Source organism: Lagenorhynchus albirostris, chromosome 14 (genome assembly GCF_949774975.1).
Source record: "Lagenorhynchus albirostris chromosome 14, mLagAlb1.1, whole genome shotgun sequence".
Lineage (NCBI taxonomy): Eukaryota > Metazoa > Chordata > Mammalia > Artiodactyla > Delphinidae > Lagenorhynchus > Lagenorhynchus albirostris.
The window spans coordinates 88,374,755-88,401,306 of record NC_083108.1 but is presented as its reverse complement, the minus strand read 5'-3'; the positions used below and the strand labels follow the sequence as shown (position 1 = coordinate 88,401,306).

The 26,552-nt window shown below is 43.7% G+C and overlaps 1 protein-coding gene across 8 annotated transcripts in view; it reads right to left on the bottom strand.

The window, feature by feature from the left end:
• The window catches only part of LOC132504506 (zinc finger protein 268-like), a 65,789-nt gene that overhangs the window by 27,589 nt on the left and 11,648 nt on the right, over nt 1-26,552 (bottom strand). The window contains exons 3-7 of one of the 8 annotated variants that reach the window (XM_060122010.1): nt 25,543-25,669; nt 25,100-25,195; nt 20,593-20,779; nt 18,359-18,361; nt 11,113-11,194 (exon numbers count right to left, since the gene is read on the bottom strand). In XM_060122010.1, coding sequence (XP_059977993.1) covers nt 11,113-11,194; nt 18,359-18,361; nt 20,593-20,779; nt 25,100-25,195; nt 25,543-25,669 — 495 coding nt within the window. Of the gene's footprint in view, nt 1-1,399; nt 2,057-11,112; nt 11,195-11,349; nt 11,691-18,358; nt 18,362-20,592; nt 20,780-25,099; nt 25,196-25,542; nt 25,670-26,552 lie in introns of those variants that run through there. The other 7 variants (XM_060122002.1, XM_060122004.1, XM_060122006.1 and 4 more) reach the window with 7 other exon arrangements.

Below are 26,552 nucleotides of genomic sequence, written 5' to 3'. Positions count from 1 at the left end.
GCTGTCAGGGGATAGGGGAAGGAGGGGATGGAGAGTGGCTTGTGAATGGGGACAGGGTTTCTTCTGGAAGTAATGATAATGTTCCGAAATTGGATACGGTGATATTTAGGCAACACTGTGAATACTAAAAATGACTGAAGGTACACCTTAAAAGGGTAAATTTTATGGTATATAAATTATACCTCAATAATGCTTCTATATAGAGTAATTTTTTTAACTTCAATGATTTTTAATAAATTGAAAGTTCTGCAACAGTCCACACATCCAGGTTTACAGCGTTCCAACTGCCTCAGACAGATTCCTCTGGAGCCGAGGCCCACGCTCACCCCCGACCCCCAGACAACCACTGCTCTGCTCCTGTGCACAGATCTGCCTGTTCCAGACATTTCACACGACTGGGACCACACTAGGTACTGCGTCTGGCTTCTTCCGCTCAGCACAACACTTTGGAGGTTTATTCTTGTTACAGCACACACCAGCGGTTTGCCCCTTAATTGCTGAATAGTGTTCCATTTCGTCTATACGTTCACCACTTAATCCACATTTAGATTCTTTTTAGTTTTGAGCTACTATACAAGTCTTTGTGTGAACATGTCTTCCTTTATCTTGGGTAAATTCCTAGAAGTAAAACTGCTGCTCTGTACAGTAAGTTTACATCTAACCCTTTAAAGAAACTGCCGAAAACTTTACAAGGTGACTGTACTTTATACTCCCACCAGCAGTCTACAGTGGTTCCAATTTCTCTACATCCTTGTCAACACTTACTGTCTGCCTTTTTGGTTATAGCCATTGGGTATAAAGTGGGACTTCGTTATGATATGAATTTTATTTCCCTAGTGACTCATGATGTTAAACATCTTTTCCGGTGCTTACTTGCCATCTATACATCTTCTTTGGTGAAGTGTCTGTTCAAATCCTTTGCCCATGTTTTAAATTGGGTTGTCTGTCTTCTTACTGAGTTGTAAGCATTCTTCATATATTCTGAATATATCCCTGTTATCAGGTACATGATTTGCAAATACTATCTCCCGGACTTTAAATACTTGAAGTCCCGGTCTGGGACTGTGTTTTCATTTTCTGAATGGTGACTTCGAAGTTCAAAAGTTTTAATCTTGATGTGGCCCAATTTCTATCTCAAAAAGCACAACCTATGAAAGAGCTTTCTAAGAACTTTAGCCTAAGAGAAGGTCATGAATATTTTCCTCTATGATTTCTTCCAGAAATTTTATAGCTTTTGCTCTTAAAGTCTATGTTCCATTTTGAGGTAATCTTTTGGTATTGGGTGAGGTAAGAGTCACAGCTTATCTTAGAAAATTTTTCCTTGTGATAACATAAAATACGTAACATAAACTTAGTATCTTAACCATTTTAAAGTTTACAGTTCATTGGAATTCAGTACCTTCGCAGTGCTGTGTAACCATTCCCAGCAGTCACATTCATCTCCAGAACTCTTCATCTTGCAGAACTGAAACTCTATATCCTCTGAGCAGTAACTTCCCATCCTCCTCCTACCACGACTCCCTGACAACCAGCATGGACCACACTTTCTATGATCTTGACTACTCTAGGAACGGAAACCATGTTCCACAGGGTTAGCAGACAGTGTTGACTAACAGGAATTCTCGAGCTCATCTTACAGAGCAGCAGCCCAGGGACAGCCTGGTAAACCCCCGCCTGAACCCGCCCTCAGTTACCAAGCTTTGCCTGAGTTACTAACTGTCCCCTATAGGTTACACCTCGGACGTATGGGTCACTATATCAATGGGCACTTAAGCTGTTTTCCAGAAACCTAGAGTCAGCTCTTGTCCAGTTCAAGGCAGCCAAGACCGGTTGGGACCGCTGACCCTAAAAACTGGGCCTGCACACGTGTCTGATGAATGACCGCCTGATGTCAGAGGGCCAAAACCTCCACCCTCGGATCATGCTAAGTGTCTCCATTTTTGAACACATATCCCACGAAGAAGCATGTACCCTGATATGCCTGCACAGAACACTGATTACCTCACCTTTTCCCTACTTCCAATCACTTCCCCACACCTAAGACCTCCCTGCTTCTTTATCCCGTGAATATCTCAAGTCCCTCACCTGCGAGGAGACAGATCCGACATTTGTTCTCCCATCTCCTCACTTGGCTGTCTCGTGAATAAACTCTTTCTCTGCTACAAACTGCAGCGTCTCAGCATTTGGCTTGCTGCGTGTTGGGTGAACAAACCTGGTTCAGTAACAGAACCTCACGTAAGTAGAATCTTACAGTATTTTTCCTTTTGTGACTGGCTTATTTCACTGAAAATAATGTCCTCAAGGTTCACCCATGTTGTAGCATGTGTCAGAATTCATTTCTTTTTAAGATTGAATATATACATACACAACCACACCCCATTTTGTTTATCCATTCATCTCTTAGTGAACAACTGGGTTACTTCCACCCAAAAAAGAGTAATTTCAAAAAAATAAATCTTTTAAACTCTGTAATTTGAATTGGAAATATCAACATGAATAATAAACTTTTTTCCTTTCCGAAGATCCCTAGGTCTGCCTGCTGAAACAGCCCAGAAGTAATGACATTCCAGTATCAACTGTGGTCCCTGAGCACACTCCCTACGAAAAGATACAGGCTCCTGGAGAAAAGGTTGATTCCAGATCTGGGACGGGAAATACTCAAATGAGCAGAGACTATCTTCTTGGGCCCTGAAGCAAGGAAGCCAGGAAGCCAGCTAAGACTAACAGAGTCTTTCCAAAAAGCCTCAGAGCCAAGCTGAAAGGCTCCCTTTGGCTAAGGCTGGGACAATGAAACCCTCTAAAAGAATACTGACTGCAAATGATTGAAACTAACTGTAAACAGTATTAAGATTTACGAGTTTTTTAATCATACTCAAATTAGCAAAAAGAAAAAAAATCAAATGAAAACTCACTGCTGTCACCAATGGATGTAACTAGGGCATCATCTCCTTAGTGAAAACTGGCAATTAAAGAGAAAGAGTTAAGCATGGACCTGCCATCCCTAAACAAATTGTGTCTCTGGGTAACCAAATGGTTCTGTTGATGAAGAAATGTTCTTTTTTAGAGAAGGATTCTGTAAATTCTTTCAGAGAATTCCTGCTACAAAAATGGAAAGAATGATAGGGTTAGAAAGTCACCACTTTGTAGATGCTGTGAAATAACTGGCCGAGGGGAAGGTCATAATTGATGAAACCATTAGAAGGACTGATGGGAAACTTCACAACAATACCACACTGCCACCCCTGACCCCACCAATCGATCTTTGCATCACCTAGAGCGAGTCAATGAGACATACGTGCCTCCTGAGGTGACAAGATAAAGCACTAGCAAGTATTCTTGCCAAAAACATTAATAAATCAATCTAAAGTCTCTAAAGATAAATTTCAGTTTACCAGAAATACTGGTGACAGAAAACATGTTAAATGTGACCACAAGGAAACAGAGATAAATCTAAAATGAAGGACATTCTAAAGGACAAATGGCTCCACATCTTTATAAAGTCAATGGGGGAAAAAAAAGAAAGAAGGATGGGTTACTCTGGATTAAAAGAGACTTAAAGTATGTAACAGTAAGAAATGTGTACCTTGTTTGGATTTTGATTTTAACTTGCCAATGTTAAAAAGGAAAATGAAATCTGAACATGGAATAATTCCATGATACCAAAGAATTATTCTGTTAGGTGTAATAGTGGTATTATAATTATATTAGAAAATGTATGTTTTTAATGCCTAGTGATGTACGGATGAAATAACATGAGAACTGAATCTGCTTCAAAATACGTCAGAGTATTTTGGAGTAAGGTACCTTTATCCTACGCCTTAAATTTTTCCTTTGAAGAATTTTTCAAGAACAGTGACCACCACACAAGAAAATAAAGCTTTCAGAAAACAAGACAACATGAACAAGAACCAATGAAAAACAACAGAAAGAAAACCTTGTAGCCAACAGACAGTGCAATTGATGGACACTCATTATAAATCAAATATTATATTCAAGGAGAGAAAGGCAAGCCTTATGACTTGCCAAGGACTTGGACAAATAACTTAGCAAGCATATTTGAAAAAGAACTAGAAAGAATTTATAGGAATGATAAAAACACATCAACTGAAGTCTCTTTAACAGCAGGTTAGGAAGAATTAGTAAACGAAAGGACAAACCGGAAGAAATTATCTAGAAAGTAGTATGGAGAGACAGATGGGCAAGAGAGGAGAGCAGTGACACACAGACTGAGAAGGTCTATCATAAGCTGCACTAGAGTCTAAAAGGAAACAACAGAGCACATTTAAAAATGGGGGGTGGGGCACAGCTTTCCGACAGCAGGCAGGTATCTAATGAACATAGAAAGAATAATGAAATTAGATAAAACTCATTTGTCAACTAGCATAATAAAAACGCACACAAGACTCACCCATGCAGGCTAAATGAGTGGGTGAAAGTTTGAGGACTAAAAGGTATTTATTTCATCTCAGTATCTCCCAACAGATACTGACTTACAAAGGGAAGAGAGAGTGACTACAGGGGAGAGAACACAGACACCACCTTCACCAAGTGAGGCAAGTTCACATCAGCAGCCACGAGTGCCCCGGATGTGATGCAGGGAAGAATTCAGCACTTTTGAAATGAATCAGGAGGAGGAGCAAACAACCGGAAACTGAGGAATATTCCACAGAACGCCCTGGGCTCCGAAAACACCACGTCATGACAAAGAAGACTGAGGAACTGTTCCGGGTTAGATGAAAGAGCCAGCACAGCCCATCGCAACACATGATTCAAGTTACTCTTCTCGCATAAAGGACGGTATTTCCAAACTTTCTATAAAGGAACAATTGGCAAAATCACAATAAGACCTGTAAATGAAATAACAGCATTGTAGTGATGTCAATTTCCTGATTCAGTGGTTATGTAAAAAACTGTTCTTGTTTGTGAGATGTACTGCAGTATTTAGGGGTAAAGGAACATCATGTCTGCAAATTGGTTTCAGTTAAGGAAAAAAAAATGTGTATGGAGAGAGAAAGAGGAGAGGAGCTGGGAACAGAGAGTGAGAGAGAAACTGATAAAGCAAGTGCAGCAAAATATTACTATTTGAGGAATCTGGATGAAGGTATAGAAGAACTTCTGTATTATTCCTGCAACTTTTTTAAGATCTAAAATTATGTCAAAATAAGTGAAATTTTAAAAATTTACAGCATAAATAATGTGTATAATGCCCAAACATCTTTACAGAAAGAAAAAGAATAAAAATTATCAGTCCAAAAAAAGCCAAGAGAGGAGAAAAAAAAAAAACAGATCAGGTACAGCAAACACAGTATAGAAAAACACAGTAAGATGGTAGATATAAACTCAAATATAACAGTAATTACGTCAATCATAACAGACCAAGTGTCTGAGTTAAGTACAAAGACTGACAGACTGATTTTAAAAAATGATGCTATTTAAAAAAACACATCTAAAAGATAAAGATACAAAAAAGTCAAAAGTTAAAGAAAAATATACGACAAGCAATTAACCAAAAGGAGGCTCCTACAGCTATAAGAATACAAAACAGACTTTGAGACAAAAAAAGGATTCCTGGACATAAGGTGACTCCACAATCATCAAAGGCTCGAGTCACAAGGACAATGTAGTTTTCAGCTTGTCTGGAAGGGGTGAGCAGCCTGCTCCAAGTCAGCCAAGCGGGTGACAGGCCGCCACGTTACCTGACACCCCTCCCCCCCAGACCCTACAGCTGAGTGCTGAGCCAGCTCCAGAGGGCTGATGGCGGCCGGCCACTCCCGGCCCACTGCTGGCAGCACACAGGGGCTCCCTCTGCCCGCAGCCTCCTTCTCCCTCGCCTTCACACGGCTGATTCCACAGGTCCTTTGAGAGCAGCTGCCAAGGTCACTTCCTGGGCTTCCCTCTGCCCCAGCGCGAATCCCGTGGCCACCCGGCCTGCCCTCTGTGCCCTCTCTCAACTCCCAGGGCTGCCTTTGACCCGTGTATCCTCCGTGCCTAACCGGTACCTGGAATATATAAACAAGGGTGCGCGAGGGTTGTTAGTTTTGAAAGACTAATTCATGAACACTGCCACATTTTAACAGGAAATTATCGGGGCTTCCTTGGTAGTGCCGTGGTTAAAAATCTGCCTGCCAGTGCAGGGGACACGGGTTCAATCCCTGGTCTGGGAGTATCCCACATGCCGCGGAGCAACTAAGCCCGTGCGCCACAACTACTGAGCCCACGAGCCACAACTACTGAAGCCCGCAGCCTAGAGCCCATGCTCTGCAACGAGAAGCCACCGCAGTGAGAAGCCCGCGCACCTCAACGAAGAGTAGCCCCCGCTCGCCACAACTAGAGAAAGCCCGCGTGCAGCAACGAAGACCCAACACAGCCAAAAATAAATAAATAAAACTTTATATAAAAAAAAACAGGGAATTATCATTTTAACCTTTAATTCGCCAAGAGGGTCAGTCTGGGCGCAGCTGAAGACACCCAGCCTGGTATGCACGGGAGCACGGGCCAACCTTCCTCAGAAAGGCCCCGTCAGGCAGAATTCCCTTCTCTCTCCCACACCCCCTTGCATCAGTCTTGAAGCCCCAACTCACTGCACTGCAAACTATGCTATTAGCATGTCGTGGTGGTGACCGTGGTGACGGTGTTTAGCAGTGGTCCATGGGAGCAGAGGCCCTGCCCAACGCTGGAGAAAAAGGGAAACAAGGTTCCCTGGTTTAAAATAAGTCAACTAGGGCTTCCCTGGTGGCGCAGTGGTTGAGAATCTGCCTGCCAATGCAGGGGACACGGGTTCGAGCCCTGGTCTGGGAAGATCCCACATGCTGCGGAGCAACTGGGCCCGTGAGCCACAACTACTGAGCCTGCGCGTCTGTGCTCTGCAACAAGAGAGGCCGCGACAGTGAGAGGCCCGCGCACCGCGATGAAGAGTGGCCCCCGCTTGCCACAACTAGAGAAAGCCCACGCACAGACACGAAGACCCAACACAGCCATAAATAAATAAGTTATAAATAAATAAATAAATAAAATAAGTCAACTCCTACAGGAGAGGAGGACACAGAAAATCTTTCCAAGCCCCTAGGAATGGAGACTCCCTGAAGTGAATTTGTAATGACACATTTAAGGGAGGGAAGTGTCAACAGCAGAAAGTAGCCAAAATGAAAAAAGACAACCTGCCAGTAAGTGCCCAGCATCCTCCGAGGAAAGAAACAGAGACTTAGGGGCTCACAGGCCTCAGTGCAACGTACGTCACTGCCGAGGACCACCTCCCTCTGCTCTGAATTCACACTCGTCTACAGCCTTCTAATTACTAGATATCACCCTGGATACCCAGGAGGGGACACCCAGAATATGGGTCGAGGATGTCACCGGCCACAGGAAAGGGACCCCTATGTTGCACAGTTTTAAAATGTCTTGCATATGATATCCTTTCCGCTTTCAGCGCATCCCTGAGTGGGGTCATCCACATCTCTCATTCCCCAGGGACTGGGCCACACACACCCACTGCGACCAGGGCACGGCAAGGGACTTAACTACTCTTGAGTCCAAGTAGCAGCTGATCAGTGACCCATTGTGGGTAAACAATAACTACTCCTAGGGCCCAGGAGGCTAGAATCTCTGTCTCTTGAGAAATTCTCAGGCTATACCCTGAGGCAGTAGAGTACACTGGCCAGGGAAATGGGTGTTGGGCCATCCCACGCAGGTTCAAATCCTGGCTCTACACAAACCAGCAGTGTAACCTGGTCCCAAGAAGAGATACTGATGAATGCCTGCACCAGATGCAGCACAGAACCCCACGCACAGTGAGCGCTGAGCATTCACACTGGGCTGGAATGGTAAGAAATACACGACTACTTACACAAGATAAAGCACTCTAAAAAGTGACAACGGACAAGGTGAAAAGCATAAGCTGGTTGTCAGAAAAGAGGACTCATGTTTCAAACATCTCCGTTTCCACTCCGTTTCCACAGGTGTTCCAGGCAACACCTCCTCCGCCTCTCGTCTGCACCCCTGCAGTCGACCATTCTCCACTGAGCAGCCAGAGGGGCTCTGAAAAGCCCAACCCCCTTTCCTAACACAACAGCTTCCCAGCCTGATCGGGCCTCTGGCCCCCTCCGTGTCTGTCTGCTCCCCTCCCCTCCCCGCCAACCCGGGCCACACAGGCCTTCCTTCCCTGCTACAAAGGCACGGACCCTCCCCCACCTCGGGTCCTTGGCGATGGCTGTTCCCACCCTGCATGTTCATGCACCTGCTCTTCCCAAGTCTGGCTACTCTGGTAACTCACACCTGCAAACGTCACCTCCTCCATGGGACCTTCCCCAAACACCCAATCTTTCACATCCACCAATGTTAATTCCATGTACAACACGACAACGACGTTTCCTGTTCACTTGTAAGTAGTTTCTCCATCATTTACATGGCATCTGCCTTCCTCCACCAGAGTGCAAACTCCCCAAAGCATGGATCCTGTCAATCTCGTTCACCACCACATGCCTGGACCTGGAAGGGGGCCTGGCACAGAGTGGGTGCTCAATAAATACCTGGAGACTGGAAACATGATGAACACTTCAAAGACCAAAGCCTGGGATTTGTATCTATCAGTTCACTCTTTCGCCCGAGACGGTACATGTTGCCCTGTTAAGAACTCAGAGCAGGGAGGGCTTCCCTGGTGGCGCAGTGGTTAAGAATCTGCCTGCCAATGCAGGGGACACGGGTTCCAGCCCTGGGCCAGGAAGATCCCACGTGCCGAGGAGCAACTAAGCCCGTGTGCCACAACTACTGAGCCTGCGCTCTAGAGCCCTCAAGCCACAACTACTGAGCCTGTGCTCTAGAGCCCTCAAGCCACAACTACTGAGCCCGTGTGCCACAAGTACTAAGCCAGAGCTCTAGAGCCCATGAGGCACAACTACTGAGCCCACGTACCACAACTTTTGAAGCCCACACGCCTAGAGCCCGTGCACCGCCACGAAGAGTAGCCCCCCCTCACCACAACTAGAGAAAGCCCATGTGCAGCAACAAAGACCCAACGCAGCCATTCTGGGTTTGAATTCTGTCTTCTGCTGAATGATCCTGGCAGACTGCCTGCCTCTCTTTGTCACCTTTCCTTGTCTTTAAATGGGGCTAAGAGTCCTACCTTCCTATGAGGCTGCTGTGAGGATCAGTTTGTATCTGTAAAGTGCTGAGACCCATGGCTAGGAAGAGGAGGCACTGTAGAAATGTTAACTAGTATTACTGAAGGTGTAAAGTTTTCCTTATACAAGTCCTCTGCATTGCTCAGGTTTTTAGTACTTTCACCTGCTTTACTGCCATTTGTAAATAGGCTAATTTCCCTCATTATAACTTCTAAACAGATACAATTTATAAACAGGAAACGCACTGACTTTTAGACTGATTTTGTGCCAAGGAATCTTCCTGGATTCTCCTCAGGCTACCACTCTCTTCCCGCAACCACAGGGCACACTGACTCAGCCCACATGGCTGGCTTCCTGCCTCACTCCCATATCTGCGACGGACCGCTGCTCCCTCTACCCCACTCCTTCCTCTCCTGCCCAGCAAACACCTACTCACACTCTGCTCTGGAAACATCACAGCAAAACCCACCACTACCATCACCACCAAGTCCGATTTGGACTTCTGTGACGCAACAGTACTTGACCTCCCTGGGGCATCTCACATGGCAACCATTTTTGAGGTTTCTTTTTCTTTGACTCTGACACACAAGTCTCTCCATTTCTCTCATTCCTATGGGGCTGCCCAACCTCCAGCCCCTCCTCCGCCGCCTTCCCTTGCCCACCCCCGAGCACTGCCCTCGGTGCTCTTCCCAGGGCACATGTGCTCCTTGAGCTAATCTGGCTATACCCACTCAGTGATACCTGTCCAGACCATTCTCTCGAGACAGATGCCTACCCATGTGCCCACCAGCACCCGCAGGGTCCCACCGTATCTAAAGGAAATGTCCACCCAGCCCTCCGTAACAACTCTGACGGTCTTCCCTAACTCAGGTAATGGTACCACTCCCAACCCAGGCCCACAGGGCAGACCTCCAGCACTTATGCCTGGCTCTGCTGGCTTGCCCACCACCAGCACCCAACTAGTTACCAAGGCCAGTTGCTTCTGACCCTTTATTCTCCCTAGAGGATAAAATCCAAGTGTTTTTTTTTTTTTTTGGCCGTGCCGTGCAGCTTGCAGGATTTAAGTTCCCCGACCAGGGATTGAACCCGGGGCCATGGCAGTGAAAGCACCGAGTCCTAACCACTGGACAACCAGGGAAGTCCCCAAATCCAAGTTTTTCATGTGATCCTCAAAGCCCTCTACGATCCAATCTCTGCCTATGGCTCTGGCCTCATTTTTTAATACACACTCCACCACCACCGTCACCTACAAAACCATAAACTCTACATTTCAGCAACTGTAAAGTGTTCCAAGGTCACCAACATACTACATCACTTTAAGCCTCTCAAATTTGCACATTGCTTCCTTTTCCTAGGCTGACCTTCAGTCCCTTGTTCACCTCATTCACCTTTCAAATCTCAGTTTAAGACTCCCTTATTAATCCCTAAAGCATTTCTTGGGGTGTCGTTACTTCCAAAATTGGCCCTGTGCTGTGTGTCTCCATACACTTCCACGGCCGACTCTCGGAGGACCCCTAACGTGCCATTGTGCTCATACATTTTCTTGCCCACAATTCCCACCAGACCATGGCTCTCCCAAAGCAGGAACGACCTACCTTCGCACCTTTAGCACCTGCCCCAGGGTGCTCAACAAAAGACAGTAAACAAAACTGTTGAATAACCGAAGGGACAAATGCATAACTTCCCAAATGAGGCCCCAAAATCTTAAGACACGGAAAGAAAAAAACTAAGAAAATGTGTCGAAGAAATTGGAAAATGCATCATGACCCCTCGTTTAACTCAAGGCTCAAGGTACAGAATTGGCAGAAAAGAGACTGAAAGAAGGAGTAAAGTAACAGTCTGACGACAAGAAGCACTTCCGGACGGCTCAACGTCATCTTAAAGGAGGCGCAGTGGCTTGGAAGCCCCACGCAAGCTCCGACCCTGGAAAAGATGGATGAGCACACGTCGGTGTTCAGGGCGCTTTTCATAAACGAGAGAAAACCCCCCGACTCACCCAGACGGCAGCCGTCCGGACCCTGGTGGCCATCCTCACGGCCAGTTTTGTGCGCCCTGAGGGGGGTGGCAGGACCCGACGGCTGCGCGAGAAGAGAACCGTGAGGGAACCAGTCTCCCCGCCACTCCCACGCCCACGCGGGACCCTCCTGCCACCCCCCGAGGACCCGCCCCTCCCTTCCCACGGCCGGGCCTCCTTCCCTCACGCAGCGGCGGGGCTCCCCAGCTCCGCCCCCACCTACACACACGCGATCGGCTCAGGGCAGGCGCGGGGGAGGCCAGACTAGTCTGCACGGTCCCGCCGCCCTGACACGGGAGGGACTCGGCGCGCGCGGCTCCCCCAAGCCCTGAATCGGCAGCGGGAGATGCGGGGGAGACCGGCTCCGCAGCCGACCTCCCGGATCTGCAGCCAGAGCCGCTCAATCCTCGCTCTCGACTGTGCGGCGCCCGCTCTGGGTGCTTCGGCGACGGCCCTCGGGCAGACGAGGTCGGCACGCTCCAGCTCAGGTCCCCACTACGGGCAGGGGACGCAAACCACCCACCACGACTCTCCCGGCTGGTGCCGAGCCGACGGCGGCCGCTAGGGACGCACAGGAAATGCGTCAGGGCAACCCGAGGGCAGGACGAACTACAACTCCCGGAAGCCTCTGCGGGCGTCCCTCCTGCGCGGGGCGGCTCCAGCCGAGGGCCGCCGGGAGGGAGCGCTGCGGCCGCGAAGCGCAGGCCCTTCCCGCCCCACCTCTGGGCGCGGGCGTGCAGGCTTTCAGTGATACAGAGGATTGAAATAATTGACAGCAATAGCGCAAAGGCTGGAGGCGTATAAATTCAGTTAAAAGTGTTCTAAGGTTCCTGCTTTTCCAAATGGTAAAAGTCCTAATTTATAATTTAATAACGCAAAGATTCGTTCCGTTGTATAAGTGACATTTATTTTCCAGGAAAATTAGGAGTGGCATTGTCTTCCTTTGGGGATGGGGGTGGGGGAATCCTTTAAATGTCTGGCTTAATATAAAACAGCTGCAGTCTCATATGTGCTTCTGCATTCACTCTGTTGCATGTGTTTCTTATGTGTAAGTATCAATATATAAAAAAATCTGGCCTCACATAGGTATGTATCAATAGTTAGAAAAGGACAGGGTATTTTAATGTACTTAGATAACTGCATATTCTTTGCAGTAAAAGCTGAACAAGGAATAGGTCAGTTTCAGTGTATGATCTGAAACCAGAGAGGTGAGCTTTTTCTACTCTATTATATTAAAACCCATTGGTCTGTCTTGCACTTTGAATGCATAGTTTTATCAGGCATGATTTTGTAACAACATGCATTGGTCATTTGGAAAATATTTGTTCACTGACTAATGCAGATCTTCCAAACACTGACACCTCTCCTTATACAACATGAAAGCTCGTATTCATCAATATCATTATTGATCTTAAGTACTGGGAATCTGTGAAGTTCACAGTGGCAGATACAAGATTCCAGAATTCTGTTTGCACTTGAAAACTCTAGCTTTGTATTGGCAGACAATGCTGGCTGGCACTTGTTCCCCTTGTGTGACAGCTTACTTGGTTGGCAGTTGAGAATGTGTCTGCCTCACCCACGTCTGCCTCATATTTCAGTCCTGCTTTCACGCAAAGTTCAGCTCCCAACTCACATAATCACAGAAGTGCATTTTCTGGAGACAGATATGGAACTTCAGGATGCAGCACAGAATATTTGTTGCATAGATACTAAAAAGATATGGACTCAAGAGTTAAGATTTAATAAAGTTAGTTTTCACTGCTCCATCAAGGACATCCAGAAGCAAAATTGGTCCTTTTCTCTTCTTTTTTTAACTGTGAATGTGATGATGAAGAACATAATGACCACTAATAAATGTCTTTGATGCCACTTCCTGGATGCATGGGGAGTGCCCATAGTGGTACCCCTGTGGCTTTTGCACCATCAGAGCAAGTTCAACACAGTAGGCAACATCTTGAGTTTGGAATATCAGTACTCGCTGTAAACCTCTTTCAACTTTTCTGTATGTTTGAAAATTTTCATAATAAAATATTGGAGGAAAATATTGTGGAAGAGACAAACTTTTCAATAAATTGTGCAAGCCAAAAATAAATAAATAAATAAATAAATAAATAAATAAATAAAAATTGTGCAGGAACAATGAGATAGCTATACAAGAATAGAAAAAAAACTGCTGTCTCACAATATATTTAAAATAAATTCTAAATAGATTAAATATGGGACTTCCCTGGTGGTGCAGTGGTTAAGAATCCTCCTGCCAATGCAGGGGACATGGGTTCGAGCCCTGGTCTAGGAAGATCCCACACACGGTGGAGCAACTAAGCCCGTGAGCCACAACTACTGAGCCCGTGTGCCACAACTACTGAAGCCTGAGCACCTAGAGCCCATGCTCCACAACAAGAGAAGCCACCGCAATGAGAAGTCCGCACACCACAACAGAGAATAGCCCCAGCTCCCCGCAGCTAGAGAAAGCCCGCATACACCAACAAAGACCCAACGCAGCCAAAAATAAAAATAAATAAATTTATTTTTAAAAAATAGATTAAATATTAAACGTGGAAAGGAAGGCTCTACAGGTTTTAGGTTGAAATGTAGAGTTAGCATCCTTTGCCCACTGATTTGTTAACCAATCCCTGTTATCTGCTAAGTTCTCATGTTGTGTTAGTTTTCTGTGCTGCTGTAACAAAACAAACTTGGTGGCTTAAAACCACACACATTTATTATCTTACAGTTCTGAAGGTCGAAGGTCCGACACAGGTCTTCCCGGGCTAAAGCAAAGCGTTGGCAGGCCTGCATGCCCTTCTGGAGGCTGCTGGGGAAAACCCTCTCCTTGCCTTTTCCAGACTTTAGAGGCCAAGAGCATTTCTTGGCTCAGGCCCCCGTCTTCCACCTTCAGAACCAGCAACAGAGGGCTGAGTCCACCTCGCGCTGCGTCGCTCTTGGTCTCCTTTTCTGTCTCCCTCTTCCACCTTTAAGGACTTGTGTGATGACATTAGGCCCACACAACAATCCAGGATAATCTTTCTATTTTAAGATCTGCCGGTTGTTTTTCTTTCTTTTTTTGTTGTTTGGCTGCATTGGGTCTTTGTTGCTGCACGCGGGCTTTCACTAGCTGTGGTGAGCAGGGTCTACTCTTTGTTGCAGTGCGCGGGCTTCTCATTGCAGTGGCTTCTCTTGTTGCAGAGCACGGGCTCTAGGCACGTGGGCTTCAGTAGTTGTGGCACACGGGCTCAGTAGTTGTGGCATGCGGGCTCTAGAGCACAGGCTCAGTAGTTGTGGCTCGTGGGCTCTAGAGCGCAGGCTCAGTAGTTGTGGCGCACGGGCTTAGTTGCTCCACGGCATGTGGGATCTTCCTGGACCAGGGCTCGAACCTGTGTTCCCTGCATTGGCAGGTGGATTCTTAGCCACTGAGCCACCAGGGAAGTCCCTGCTGGCTGTTTTTCAAATGAAGCTCTACCGTTTACTAGCTACATGATTTGGGGCAAATTACTTAAAATTTCCAAACTCTAGTGCCCTTAACTGTAGGGGAATAATATTATGCTCCTCATAGGGCTATAGACAGAGAAAAACCTAATGCATTAAGGGGCTTCGCAGATTGGCTATCTCATATCAAGCTGTCTATGATGAAGATGCGTTACAAAAATAAAAACCACCATACATTCGTTATTAGCGTTCGCTTCGAGATGCAGATTTTCTTGTTTCCCAGAAATCCTTGGTTTTCCGATTTTTTAAAAACAACTTTATTGAGGTTAAAAGTTACACACAACAACCTGGATCCAGCTAAAGTGTCCAGTTCAATGAGTTTAACAAATGAAGACAGTCATGGAACCACTACCACAACCAAGACACAGGTCACTCCCAGTGGTCCCCTTATGGTCCTGTTTGCAGTCAATTGCTCTCCCACCCAGGCCACAGGTGACCCCCGACCTCTCTCCTTTATCTATTACGCTTTCTAGAACTTTATACATGGGAGTCATATAGTATGTACTCCTTTGTGTCTGAATTCTTAGAATGCTTTTAAGATTTAACCATTTAGCCTTGCAGGGCTAGACTACAATGTGTTTTATCTACTCACATGCTGTGAATTATTATACATGACATCTGTTGAGTTTACTGTATTTGTGTTTGTTCTGGTTTTAGGCGATCACAATGCTTAACATTCAGGCACACATTTTTGCATGAACATATTTTCACTTCTCTTGGTTATTTACCTAGGAATGGAATTGATGGGTCACGTGGTAACTGTATGTTTAGCCTTTTGAAGACATGCCAAACTGTCCTCCAAAGTGGCTGTACTATTCTATAATCCCACCAGCAACGTGTGAGGGTTCCAATCTCTCCAATCCTCAATAACTAGCCTTATCTTTTTTATCTTAGTCATGCTACTAGATATGAAGTTCTATATCCTCCTGGTTTTGACTTGCATTTCCCTAATGACTGATGCTGTCGAGCATTTTTACAAGGGTTTACTGGCCATCTATACACATTCTTTTGTGAAGCATATGGCAAATCATTTTGCACATTTTTTTGTTCACCTTCTTACTGTATAATTTATGAGTTAGTTATGAGCATCCTTTGTATTCTGGATACAAGCCCTTGTCAGATATACATATTGTTAATATACCAGCCTATGGATTGCCTTTTCATGTTCTTTTCAAAAGAGCAGAAGTTTTAAAATTTTTATTAAGTCCAATTTATCATTTTTCTTTTATGATTCATGCATTTTGTTCTATCTTTTCTTATACACATAAACATTTTCTCCTATGTTTTCTTCCAGATATTGAAAATTTCTAGCTTTTGCATTTAGGTTTGCAATGCATTTTGAGTTATTTCTGGATGTGATGTGAGATAAGGCGAGGGTTTTTTCCATACAAATATCTAGTTGTCACACCACCCCTCATTTAAAAGAATGTCTTTTCCACATTGAGTTATTTTGGCTCTCATGTCAAAATTTAATTGACAATATATGTGTAGGTCAATTTCTGAACTCTCTGTCCTGTTTTATTGATCTATATCCACCCTCATGCCATCATTTTATTAGTATAGTTTTATAGTAAACTTTGAAATTAGGTATTGTAGGCCCTACAACCTTATCCTTTTAAAAAAATTTCTTTGGTTATTCTAGGTCATTTGCATTTCCATATAACTTCCTGATTAGCTTGTCAGTTTCCACACAAATGCCCCTGAACTTAAAGATTAGTTTGCGGAGAATTGCACTCCTACTATATTGAGTTTGTCCATCCTTGACCATGGTGTATTTCTTCACTTATAATATTTATTACATGCTCTCTATTATGTGTTCTTGAATTTCTTTCAGCAATGTTTTATACCTTCGCTGTACAGATCTTGTTCAATTCATTAAACATATCTAAGTATTTCATATTTTTGTATCATTGTGAGATTGTATTTCTGATTTCATTTACAAATTGTTCACTGCTTGTACATATCAATTTTTGTATATTGATCTTGTATCCTGCAACCTTGCCAAATTCCCTTATTAAAGTTCCAGTAGCTTATTTGTAGACAAGAACTTTTGAAGAGAAAACATTCCATCACTGAAGATTGTCTTCCTGATCCTAAAAGTAATATATATTCTCTGAAGAGACTTTGAAAAGTACAAAAAAAAAAAAAAGAAAGAAAGAAAGAAAGAAAAGCAAACACCAATTCTCCCAATATGTAGGTTAATTGCTATTAATCTTTTGACAAATCTCCTTAGAGTTTTGAGCAAGATTCATTTCCGTTTTTTGAAATTCATTTATTTTTACATATCTGAGCTTACTTGGTATTGACAATTATTTATCATGCATTTTTTGTACATCACAAGGACATTTTTTATGTTACCAAGCTTTCTGTTTGTGTAACCTTAATGTCTATAAATAAAAATTTTTCTATTATACATTTTTAATATTACAAATTTTGCAGTATTATAAGTACTGTTTCAGTGATCATCCACAGAAATACATTCCTTAGAGTGTGAATAATAGTAACATTATTATTATTAATACCTAAAGACATACAGTACTTCCTACGTGCCAGGCACTGTTTCAAGTACTTTACACAGTATCTCACTTAATCCACACAACTATCCTCGGACATAGGTACCAGCAGTAGTATCTCCACTACACAGTTCAGGAAAACTGAGCCATACGTTATCGGAAATTCTAAGAGGCCCAGCTAAGGGGCTCGTCTTTTACGCCCAGAGAGAACCACTGCTTTTAATGAAAACCACTTCTGGTAGGAGTACGTTACATACGTGAATGGTGTGTAATCACTGAGGAGTTACTCAGCCATAACTGAGGCGCCAGGAGGTTCTCAAAACGTGAGGCCTTCATCCCAACTGTGCCAGAAGAGTGAGCTGTGGCCTCTTGCTCCTGCAGTTCTCAGGTCTCTTGAGTCTAACAAGCATTTCTAGATTAGTCCTGGGAGAGACAGCAAGGTCGTCGTCCTGTTATTCTCAACAATCTTTATATCGTTCAACAATCAGTGAGCATCTAACATATACACATTGTTTGCTGGAAAGTGGCAAATAATGGTCAGTTCCTACACACACAAGATCCATTTACAGAATGAAACAGAGGATTAAAACAGATTCTCTTTCTAAATCTTTTTTGGGTCATGGACTTACCAGAGAATCTGAAGATTAGGTTCCTCTCTCTTAAAGGGAAAACCTCCGTACAAAGAGAATGCTTTTGAATGCAATATTAAAAGCTGTTTACTGATCCTCAGAAATGCATCCATATACCCACTACGGGTCAGTGATTTCCTTGGTTGGTAAGTTCTGATGCAGGTAAAGGGGAAAACATGTGTGACTGGAAGCGAAGTGAGAACTCCATCAGTTCTTACTGGCAATCAAGCAGTTTAAAGTGAATGACAGACACTAGAGTGGGGCAATAATGTAATGTTAACAATCACACCTAATGTAATAAAGCACTTCATACACATGAGGCATGTTCTAAGCTCTTTATATGTTTACTTGTTTGCTCCTCACCACGATCCCATGAGGTAAGTAATGTTATCCCTAATTTGCAGAGGAGGACATCTGTTAGTTAGGTACAGAGCAGCTAGGCAACATGCCCAATTTCACCCAGCAAGGGAAGGACAGAGGTGGGAGTTCAACTTGGGGACCCCAGCTCAGACGCATACTCTTAACCACTGTTTTCTTCATAAAGATACAAGCAGTGCTGTGTCTATTTTAGGAGCATACTTGCTCCAAGTATTGCCCGGGTACATGCTCCCACTCAAATGGAGCCTCTCCCTGGCATGTTCAAGTATCCAATGCTCCTTTAGGTCCCAACATCCAGAGGATCATTGTGTTTAACCTCCCAAGAGTCTTTAGCAGCCTGTCCCAAGGAGCGCAACTCTATGACCCCAAACAACTTAGAATTAATGGGAAAGTTTGCTAGCAGGAGGTTCTCAAACTTCCTTCATAGTAGAATAGGAGAAACCGTATATCCTTTTTTAATATTTAAAAGCGTCTTCAAATAATTTTTACAGTGACACCTAATAGACTATAAAACTCACTCATAATTCCCTTATCTAACAAGTCAATTCTGTTCATTTATCCACAGATACATTTTCAATTGTTACCCACATGCAAATATATTTAAACTGGATACTAATAGTAGTAAATGTGTTCTTCCTTCTCTGCCTCACATGATAAGATTTTCCCTGCTGCTAGCCAAAATGTGGTTTATATCAGACACATAAAACAGACTAAACACTACGAAGTGTCCCAGGAGAGAGGGACAATCAAGTAAAAAATGGCATCTTAATTCACTGGAATATCATTTTCCATTGTTTGTTACAATAACTATACCCATTTTTTATTCCCCTCAGCAGCAACTCTCATTTATTTGCCTTTTTGAGGTAGCACTCTCATTTATTTTTTTGAAGGAAACAAAGCTGGATCATCTATCAATAACTCACTTACTTAATCGTTCCTTCTCAGATTTTAGCATTTAATGCTAGGGGAAGAATGCTCCCAGTCCAACTACTTTTGTGGGAATTTGGGAAAAGAAGACAATCTGATATACTAAAGTGAAATTTGTGTGTTTTTCCCACTCCAGGACCAATTCTCTAGTGCACGAAAGGGTAGTAACAAGACTGAAAGCAGCTCCTCTCCAGAAGGAGTTCTCCAATGCTAAATAAAGTTATTGCTCTTTGTGAAGAATTCCATATTTATTACATTAATATGCATTTTCTCTAATATGATTTGTCTGGTATCTAATAAGATTAGGGCTATTAACAAGTGCTGTCCCACACTGATTACATGTTAGGAACTGCTCTCCGGTGTGAGCTATTTGATATACTATACGTGGAGAGTTCTGGCTGAAGATGATCCCACACTGATTACATTTATAGGTCTCTTCTCCAATGTGAACCCTCTGGTGCTTAATAAGATCATTCTTCCGAATGAAGGCTTTCCCACACTGACAGCATTCATATGGTTTCTCTCCAGTATGAATTCTCTGGTGCACAATGAGGGCAGAACTCTGGCTGAAGGATTTTCCACAGTCATGGCATGCATATGGTTTCTCCCCCGTATGGGTTCTCTGATGTGAGAAAAGGTGAGAGCTTCGACTAAAGCATTTTCCGCAATCTTTGCACTCAAAGGGCTTCAGCCCAGTGTGAGTTCTATGATGGACAACAAGGTGAGACCTCTGGCTGTAAGACTTCCCGCAGTCACTGCATTCGTAGGGCCGCACCCTAACATGGGTTCTCTGGTGCAGAATGAGATGCGTGCTCTGTCTGAAAGACTTCCCACATTCGGCACACTCATAAGGTTTCTCTCCAGTATGAGTTCTCTGGTGCCGAATAAGCCTGGAGCTATGAACAAAAGACTTTCCACACTGATTACACGTGTACAGTTTGTCTCCTGTGTGAGTCCTCTGATGGGTAACAAGGTGAGAGAACCAGCTGAAGGACTTCCCACATTCTTTACATTCATAGGGTTCCTCACCAGTATGAGTCTTTTGATGTCCAATAAGGTGAGAACTCCGGCTGAAAGATTTTCCACATTCTTTACACTCATAGGGTTTTTCTCCAGTATGAATAAGCCTGTGCCTGGTAAGATTAGAGCGCCAGCTGAAGAATTTTCCACATTCCTTACATTCATAGGGTTTCTCTCTATGTGTACCCTTTGATATACCAAGGGATGTACCATGAGTAAGAGAGTTGTTATCAGGGCATCTGTATGATTTATCTCCTGCTTGAGTTCTTGCAAATTGAAGAAGGTGAATGTTTTGACAGAAGGTTTGACCAGAGTCATTACTGTTGCTTGCATAACTTTCCTGATGACCACTGAAAACCAAATCATGTTTCAAACTTTTAGGATGTGAGTCATGTTTATGGAAATACTCTCGCAGTACTAGCTGAGCAGGAAGAAGACAGTTTCCCCTGTATTTCCCATTTTCACAGACTCTCTCCTGAGGAAGTGCTTTCTTTTGGGTGAATGCCACTTGCCTCAGATGTCTCTCCTGGCTGCCCTGGGGCCTGTCCAACTGACCTTCACGTGTCCAGACTTCTTCCAGTGACAAATACCAGAGATCACTCTTTGCCATTCTTTTCATTTTAACATCACAGGAGTGTTTATCTTTAGAAATGCTCTTACTGGAAGCTGATGATTTAACTTCAACTGCAGTCTCCAAATCTGAAAGAAATGGAAAAGCTTTACATAACTAAAAAAAAGTATTAAGGTCAGAATGGTAGGATATATGTAGAAAAAAGTATGTAAGTCATGCAGAGTTGCTTTTAAATATGGTTTTGTAACCTTGACAGAGAGTGAGAAAGGGAAGAAAGGCCCATTAACAGGAAATGGGCCGGGCTATAATATGCACATAAAAGGAGCAAAGAGGGTAAGAGAAGCCACAGGACTGACTACGACACATGGGATCAGGATATTCAGTGCTGGGGTGGCAATTAAGGAAACCCAGAAAGCGCTGCACTGCCACGATCTAACCTATTAATGATAAAAGAACCTGACGTGTCTCCTTGCTGCCAGGCCCTTCCCCGACATGAACTCTTCACATTCCTAAACCATGAAAGCAGCCACGTGGCAGGAAATGGCTTCTATCTATGCCACCAAAGTGGTACAGAATGATTACATGTGACTGACAGAGCAAACCTCTCAGAAAGGCCATGGGGTCGGCTGGCAGGGTGACTGCACAGAAGGGACCCAGATACAGGTTCTAACCTACACTTTGCTACTACTAGTGGTGAATTTAGACAAGTTGCTAAAGTTTTCAAAAATCATATTGCTTCTCTGTCATTTAAGGACCTATAAGGTTATCCTAAGTATCATATAAGGTGGGAGCTCATCACCAAAGCAGTACGGTTTGTAATGCTCACTGGTATCATCATCCCCATCTTCTACTTTGATTCCTTTGCTCTGAGACACCAAGACTTAATTAAAATTGACAGGACTAATGCAGGACACTAACTCAGAACCTGAACCCTAACTCACATTCTCCTGGACTTTTCGCCCTTCTGTTTATATGCATGCGTATTACTGCAAATTATTTTCCCTGGTTCAGAGCCTGCGTTTGTTTCTCAATGCCTTTCAGCTAAAATGTTTGGTTCTGAAATCTAGAAAAAAATCCACTATTTACCCAATACCACCTCTTCCTACATAAGTGGGGCAATACTCTACTCTTACTTGGTGTATGGGGTGAATTGTGTTCCCCAGAGGAGATATGCTGAAGTCTTAACCCCCAATATCACAGGTTATAACCTTATTTGGAAATAGGATCATTGCAGATGTAATTAGTTAAGATGCAGTAGTACTGGTGTAGGAGGGCCCTAATCCAGTACTGGTGTAGGAGGGCCCTAATCCAGTCTGACTGGTGTCCTTACAAGAAAGGGAGAGAAGATACAGAGGCAGACACACAGGGGAGGCAGCCATGTGAAGATGGAGGCTGGGTGAGGTGATGTGTCTACAAGCCAAGGGGCACCTGGGGCACCAGAGCTGGAAGAGGCGGGAAGGACCCTCCCCTGGAGCCCCAGAGGGCACACGGCCTGCCCACACAGTTCTAGAGACTTCTGACCTCTAGAACTGTGAGACAATAAATGTGTTGATTTAAGCCACCCAGTTTGTGGAACTTTGTTTTGGCTGCCACAGGAAACAATCCCTGGTAAACAATCCCTGTGCCAGGCTCCTAACTGCCTCCTTTGTACAACCCAAACCCCTTTCCCAGTCCTCATTTTCATTCCCAGCTCTGTTAGTTGCTAGTTTCTTCCCCATCCTGATTTCTTTTTTAAAAAATTGTGATTAAAACAATACATATAACATAAAATGCACCATCTTAACCATTTTTAAGTGCACAATTCAAGTATTAAGTGTACTCACATTGTTGTACAGCCATCACCACCATCCATTTTCATCTTATAAAACTGAAACTCCATACCTATTAAACAATAAGGACCCAATCTCCTCTCAACCCAGCTCCCAGCAATCACCATTATACTTTGTGTCTTTATAATTTTGGCTACTTCAAGTACCTTACATACGTGGAATCATACACTATTTGTCCTTCTGAGACTGGCTTATTTCACCCAGCATAATGTCCTCAAAGTTCATCTACGTTGTAGCAAACTGCAGTATTTCCTTCCTTTTTAAGGATAAATAATACTCCATTACATATACACACACCTCTACCTTGATGAGTTTTGACAGGACATATGCCATCTTTTCCCTCTCCTCCACCCAGTGCATCAGAATCCCATGGAGAAGTTTTTCAAACTACTAATGCCAACTGGAAAATTCTAGAATGAACATGTGTGATGAGGGGTAGGGCTGGGTATGGAAAGACAAGTCTGGAGAAAGCGACAGAAAACACGGAAGCATTAAAGTCCTAAAAATCTTCCATGTGTTCTGTAATGTGGAAGATAACTCAGGTGCGTTATCTTCAAAATCTGCAGCATCCATTAATCAATTCATCAACTGAGTTTTTAAAGCCATCACCCATTATACTTTTCATTTTGATAATGAAGTTCCCAGAGCTTGTAGATTCCCTTAAATTCCAGTCGATTAAGCACATACATGGAATTTCAGTATTTCTTTTGACAACAAATTTCCCACTAAAAATTTAAACTGCTGGTTATAGTCAGTTATTTTTGGATACTTGTCAACAGACATCCAGGAAAGCCTGCTAAACTGAACACATGAATGGAAAAAATAAGGACAGGAAGAAATAGGGAAATGAAAGGAAACAGAGAACAGTCTTTCCTGCCATGGCCCCAAAGCAGCTGACTGATCAAGTACTTCCCAGTGTCTGAGGGACCTGCCCTGAGACAGGTACTGGCTACAGTCACCTACGAGGCCCAATGTAAAAAAAGTCAAAAACAAAATTTATGACATTTAAAAGTAGAAACAAAGTGGAAGCTCAGAAAAAGAAGGAACCTGTACTTAATAAGCCAAAAGGTTTCACAAAAAAGGACTGGAGGCGAAACATAGAGGACGACTGAGACGCTAACGACTTCATTCACATCACACTCACAGCCTGAGGTTCAGGGAAATGCCTGACATGAGTGGACGTGAGTGCCAGAGGATTACGAGGTGCCTAGACTGCACCGGGCCTGGGAGGCCATGTGTCCCCAGGAGTCAACGTGGGTCACTAGCACATGGAGTTGGCCATCAGCAGCAAGGTCCAGACAGCAACGCCCCAGATGGCTGGGCTAAGGAGAAAGACATCAGAGCACTGAGCTTAGAGACAGGGGTCAGAGACAGCATTGCTCAGAGAGAACAGAACAGGAGGAAGATGAAGCACTGCCTTCATTTCTTAACCCAGAAGGCTGATCTTCTCTACACAGGGGAGCTGGGGAAAGGACTGATGCTAGAAATCCACACAGTGGTCTGCATTTTACAGATATTAAGATTAAAGTAAAAAAAAATTAAATAAAGAGCTAGATTATGAGAAAACAGGTGTTTTTGAGAGCAGCAATTCTGGAAAGGAAGGAGGGTTAAGTCAACAGGGATTGGTGACGCCTCTGCTGCAATTTGCTAACCGGCAAAAAACAAACTCAGAGCAGGGGCAGGCGATGGGGTCCCATGGCAGAGCTTACACAGAGCAGCAGATCGAAGGCTGTGGGAAGGGACACAGGACAGGGAAAAGACAGGCAAAGATAATAGAATAATTCTATGAAAGATAAGAGGACACAGATGCTTGAGTTAGTAGTAATAATCAGGAAAGCAAAATGAACAGGGCTGGAACCAAGCACTGAAACAGAAAGATAATTTTTTTAACATCTTTATTGGGGTATAATTGCTTTACAATGGTGTGTTAGTTTCTGCTTTATAACAAAGTGAATCAGTTATACATATACATATGTTCCCATATCTCTTCCCTCTTGCGTCTCCCTCCCTCCCACCCTCTCTATCCCACCCATCCAGGCGGTCACAAAGCACCGAGCCGATATCCCTGTGCCATGCGGCTGCTTCCCGCTAGCTATCTACCTTACGTTTGTTAGTGTGTATATATCCATGACTCTCTCTCGCCCTGTCACAGCTCACCCTTCCCCCTCCCCATACCCTCAAGTCCGTTCTCCAGTAGGTCTGTGTCTTTATTCCTGTCTTACCCCTAGGTTCTTCATGACATTTTTTTTTTCTTCTTAAATTCCATATATATGTGTTAGCATACGGTATTTGTCTTTCTTTTTCTGACTTACTTCACTCTGTATGACAGACTCTAGGTCTATCCACCTCATTACAAATAGCTCAATTTCGTTTCTTTTTATGGCTGAGTAATATTCCATTGTATATATGTGCCACATCTTCTTTATACAATAGCCCGGAGATGGAAACATCAGAAAGATAATTTTAATGAATGCAAATGGAAGTGTGACAAGACTAGAAAGCAGACTAGCAGTGGGGAAACCGAAGCTAAATAAACCCAGTCCTCACCTTCGAAATGCAGAGAACTAGTGACCACTCTCGCCAGGGACTCCTCCCCCAAACGGGTGGTCTGGTTCTCACCTGGATAGGTCTCTTGGTGAATCCCTCTCTCCAACAGCCATGGCTCCTCCCCCTTCTCCAACTGCAGGATCACCTCTGGCTTGGGAAGCTGATGCCCTGTTCCCAGTGAAAGATAAAGAACTGGGCGAGGGTTGGGAGCTCTGGGCTGGACACAAAGAAGCATCCCAGTTCACCCCCAACCCCGGGCCCCTTCAACAGTCCTGGGGGGCTCTGAAGAGTAGACAAGGTAGGGCTACAGAGGCAGCAAAATACACATTTCTTAAAATTCAACAAACCAAAACAATTTTTTTTTCATAAAAGCAGAAGGAGTATGAAAACCCTGTTCCATGCCCCAAAGAAATTAGGTCCCTGGCCCCAAGCTCACACTCCAATGTATGCTTCAGGCTCTCCATACCTTTTGATCAATGAGGAACCCAAAACCCCCAAACAGAGGTCCATCTCACCCAAGGACACCAGGTTTCTGTAGTTCTCCAACATCACATCTTTGTACATGAGCTGCTGAGCAGGGTCCAGCAGCTTCCACTCCTCCCTCGTGAAGTTCACAAGTATGTCCTTGAAGGTCACCAGTGTCTACAACACAAAGCAAATTTGAGCCTGATGTATATCTCTGCCCTCCCTTTCCCGAATATTGACAGAAAGAGAGATTAGGCAGATAGCACTTGGGTAGGGAAACAGGACAGAATAGAACTCATTCTAGGAGTGAGTAGTATTTACGTTGAATTCTGGACAAGTCCTAAAAGGAATGGTATTAAGTACGTACTATCTAGAAACCTGTTCCATGTTATGCTTTCAGTTTAAAAACTGTCAGAAACACTTTCATTTAAATCAAGTATGTTGTAAACAGCTAAAGCAAGGAGAATCAGTTAATCTACACTTATGTAAAATAATTAGAACCTAATATAAGGCAGGAGAAGAAGGGAAAAACAGTCTTGAGCTCAAGTGCAACTTTATGCTTAAGAGACCAACCTAGCCATGTTTTATGACCTAAAATAAATTTCCAAAACATTTTTCCTAAATATTGGTAGGCATTTAAAAAATAGAGAAGAGATTATATTTTAATAGTAATAAAACAATAGATACAGAAGCAAGGCCTTTATTAGACACATCAAAGGGATCTATAGATGACACAGAAAAAAACCCATTTGAATAACTGAGCGTTTCTCATCAAAGACTGTGAAGGTAAAACGACAGTGGAATAGTGGGGATATTTTAATGCCGAAAGAAAAGAACTGTCATGCCAGAATTTCAATTATTGGGTGAAAATACCTTTCAGGAATGATGAAAAATACATTCTCAAAGAAAGTTAAACAAACAGGATTTGTTACCAGCAGGCCTGCTCTAAAAGTATGCTAAAGGTAATTCGTCAGGCAGAAGGGAAATGACACAAGAGAGAAACTTTAAATCTCAGGAATGATGGATGAGAAAGAAAAAGGGTAAATATCTGGGTAAATAC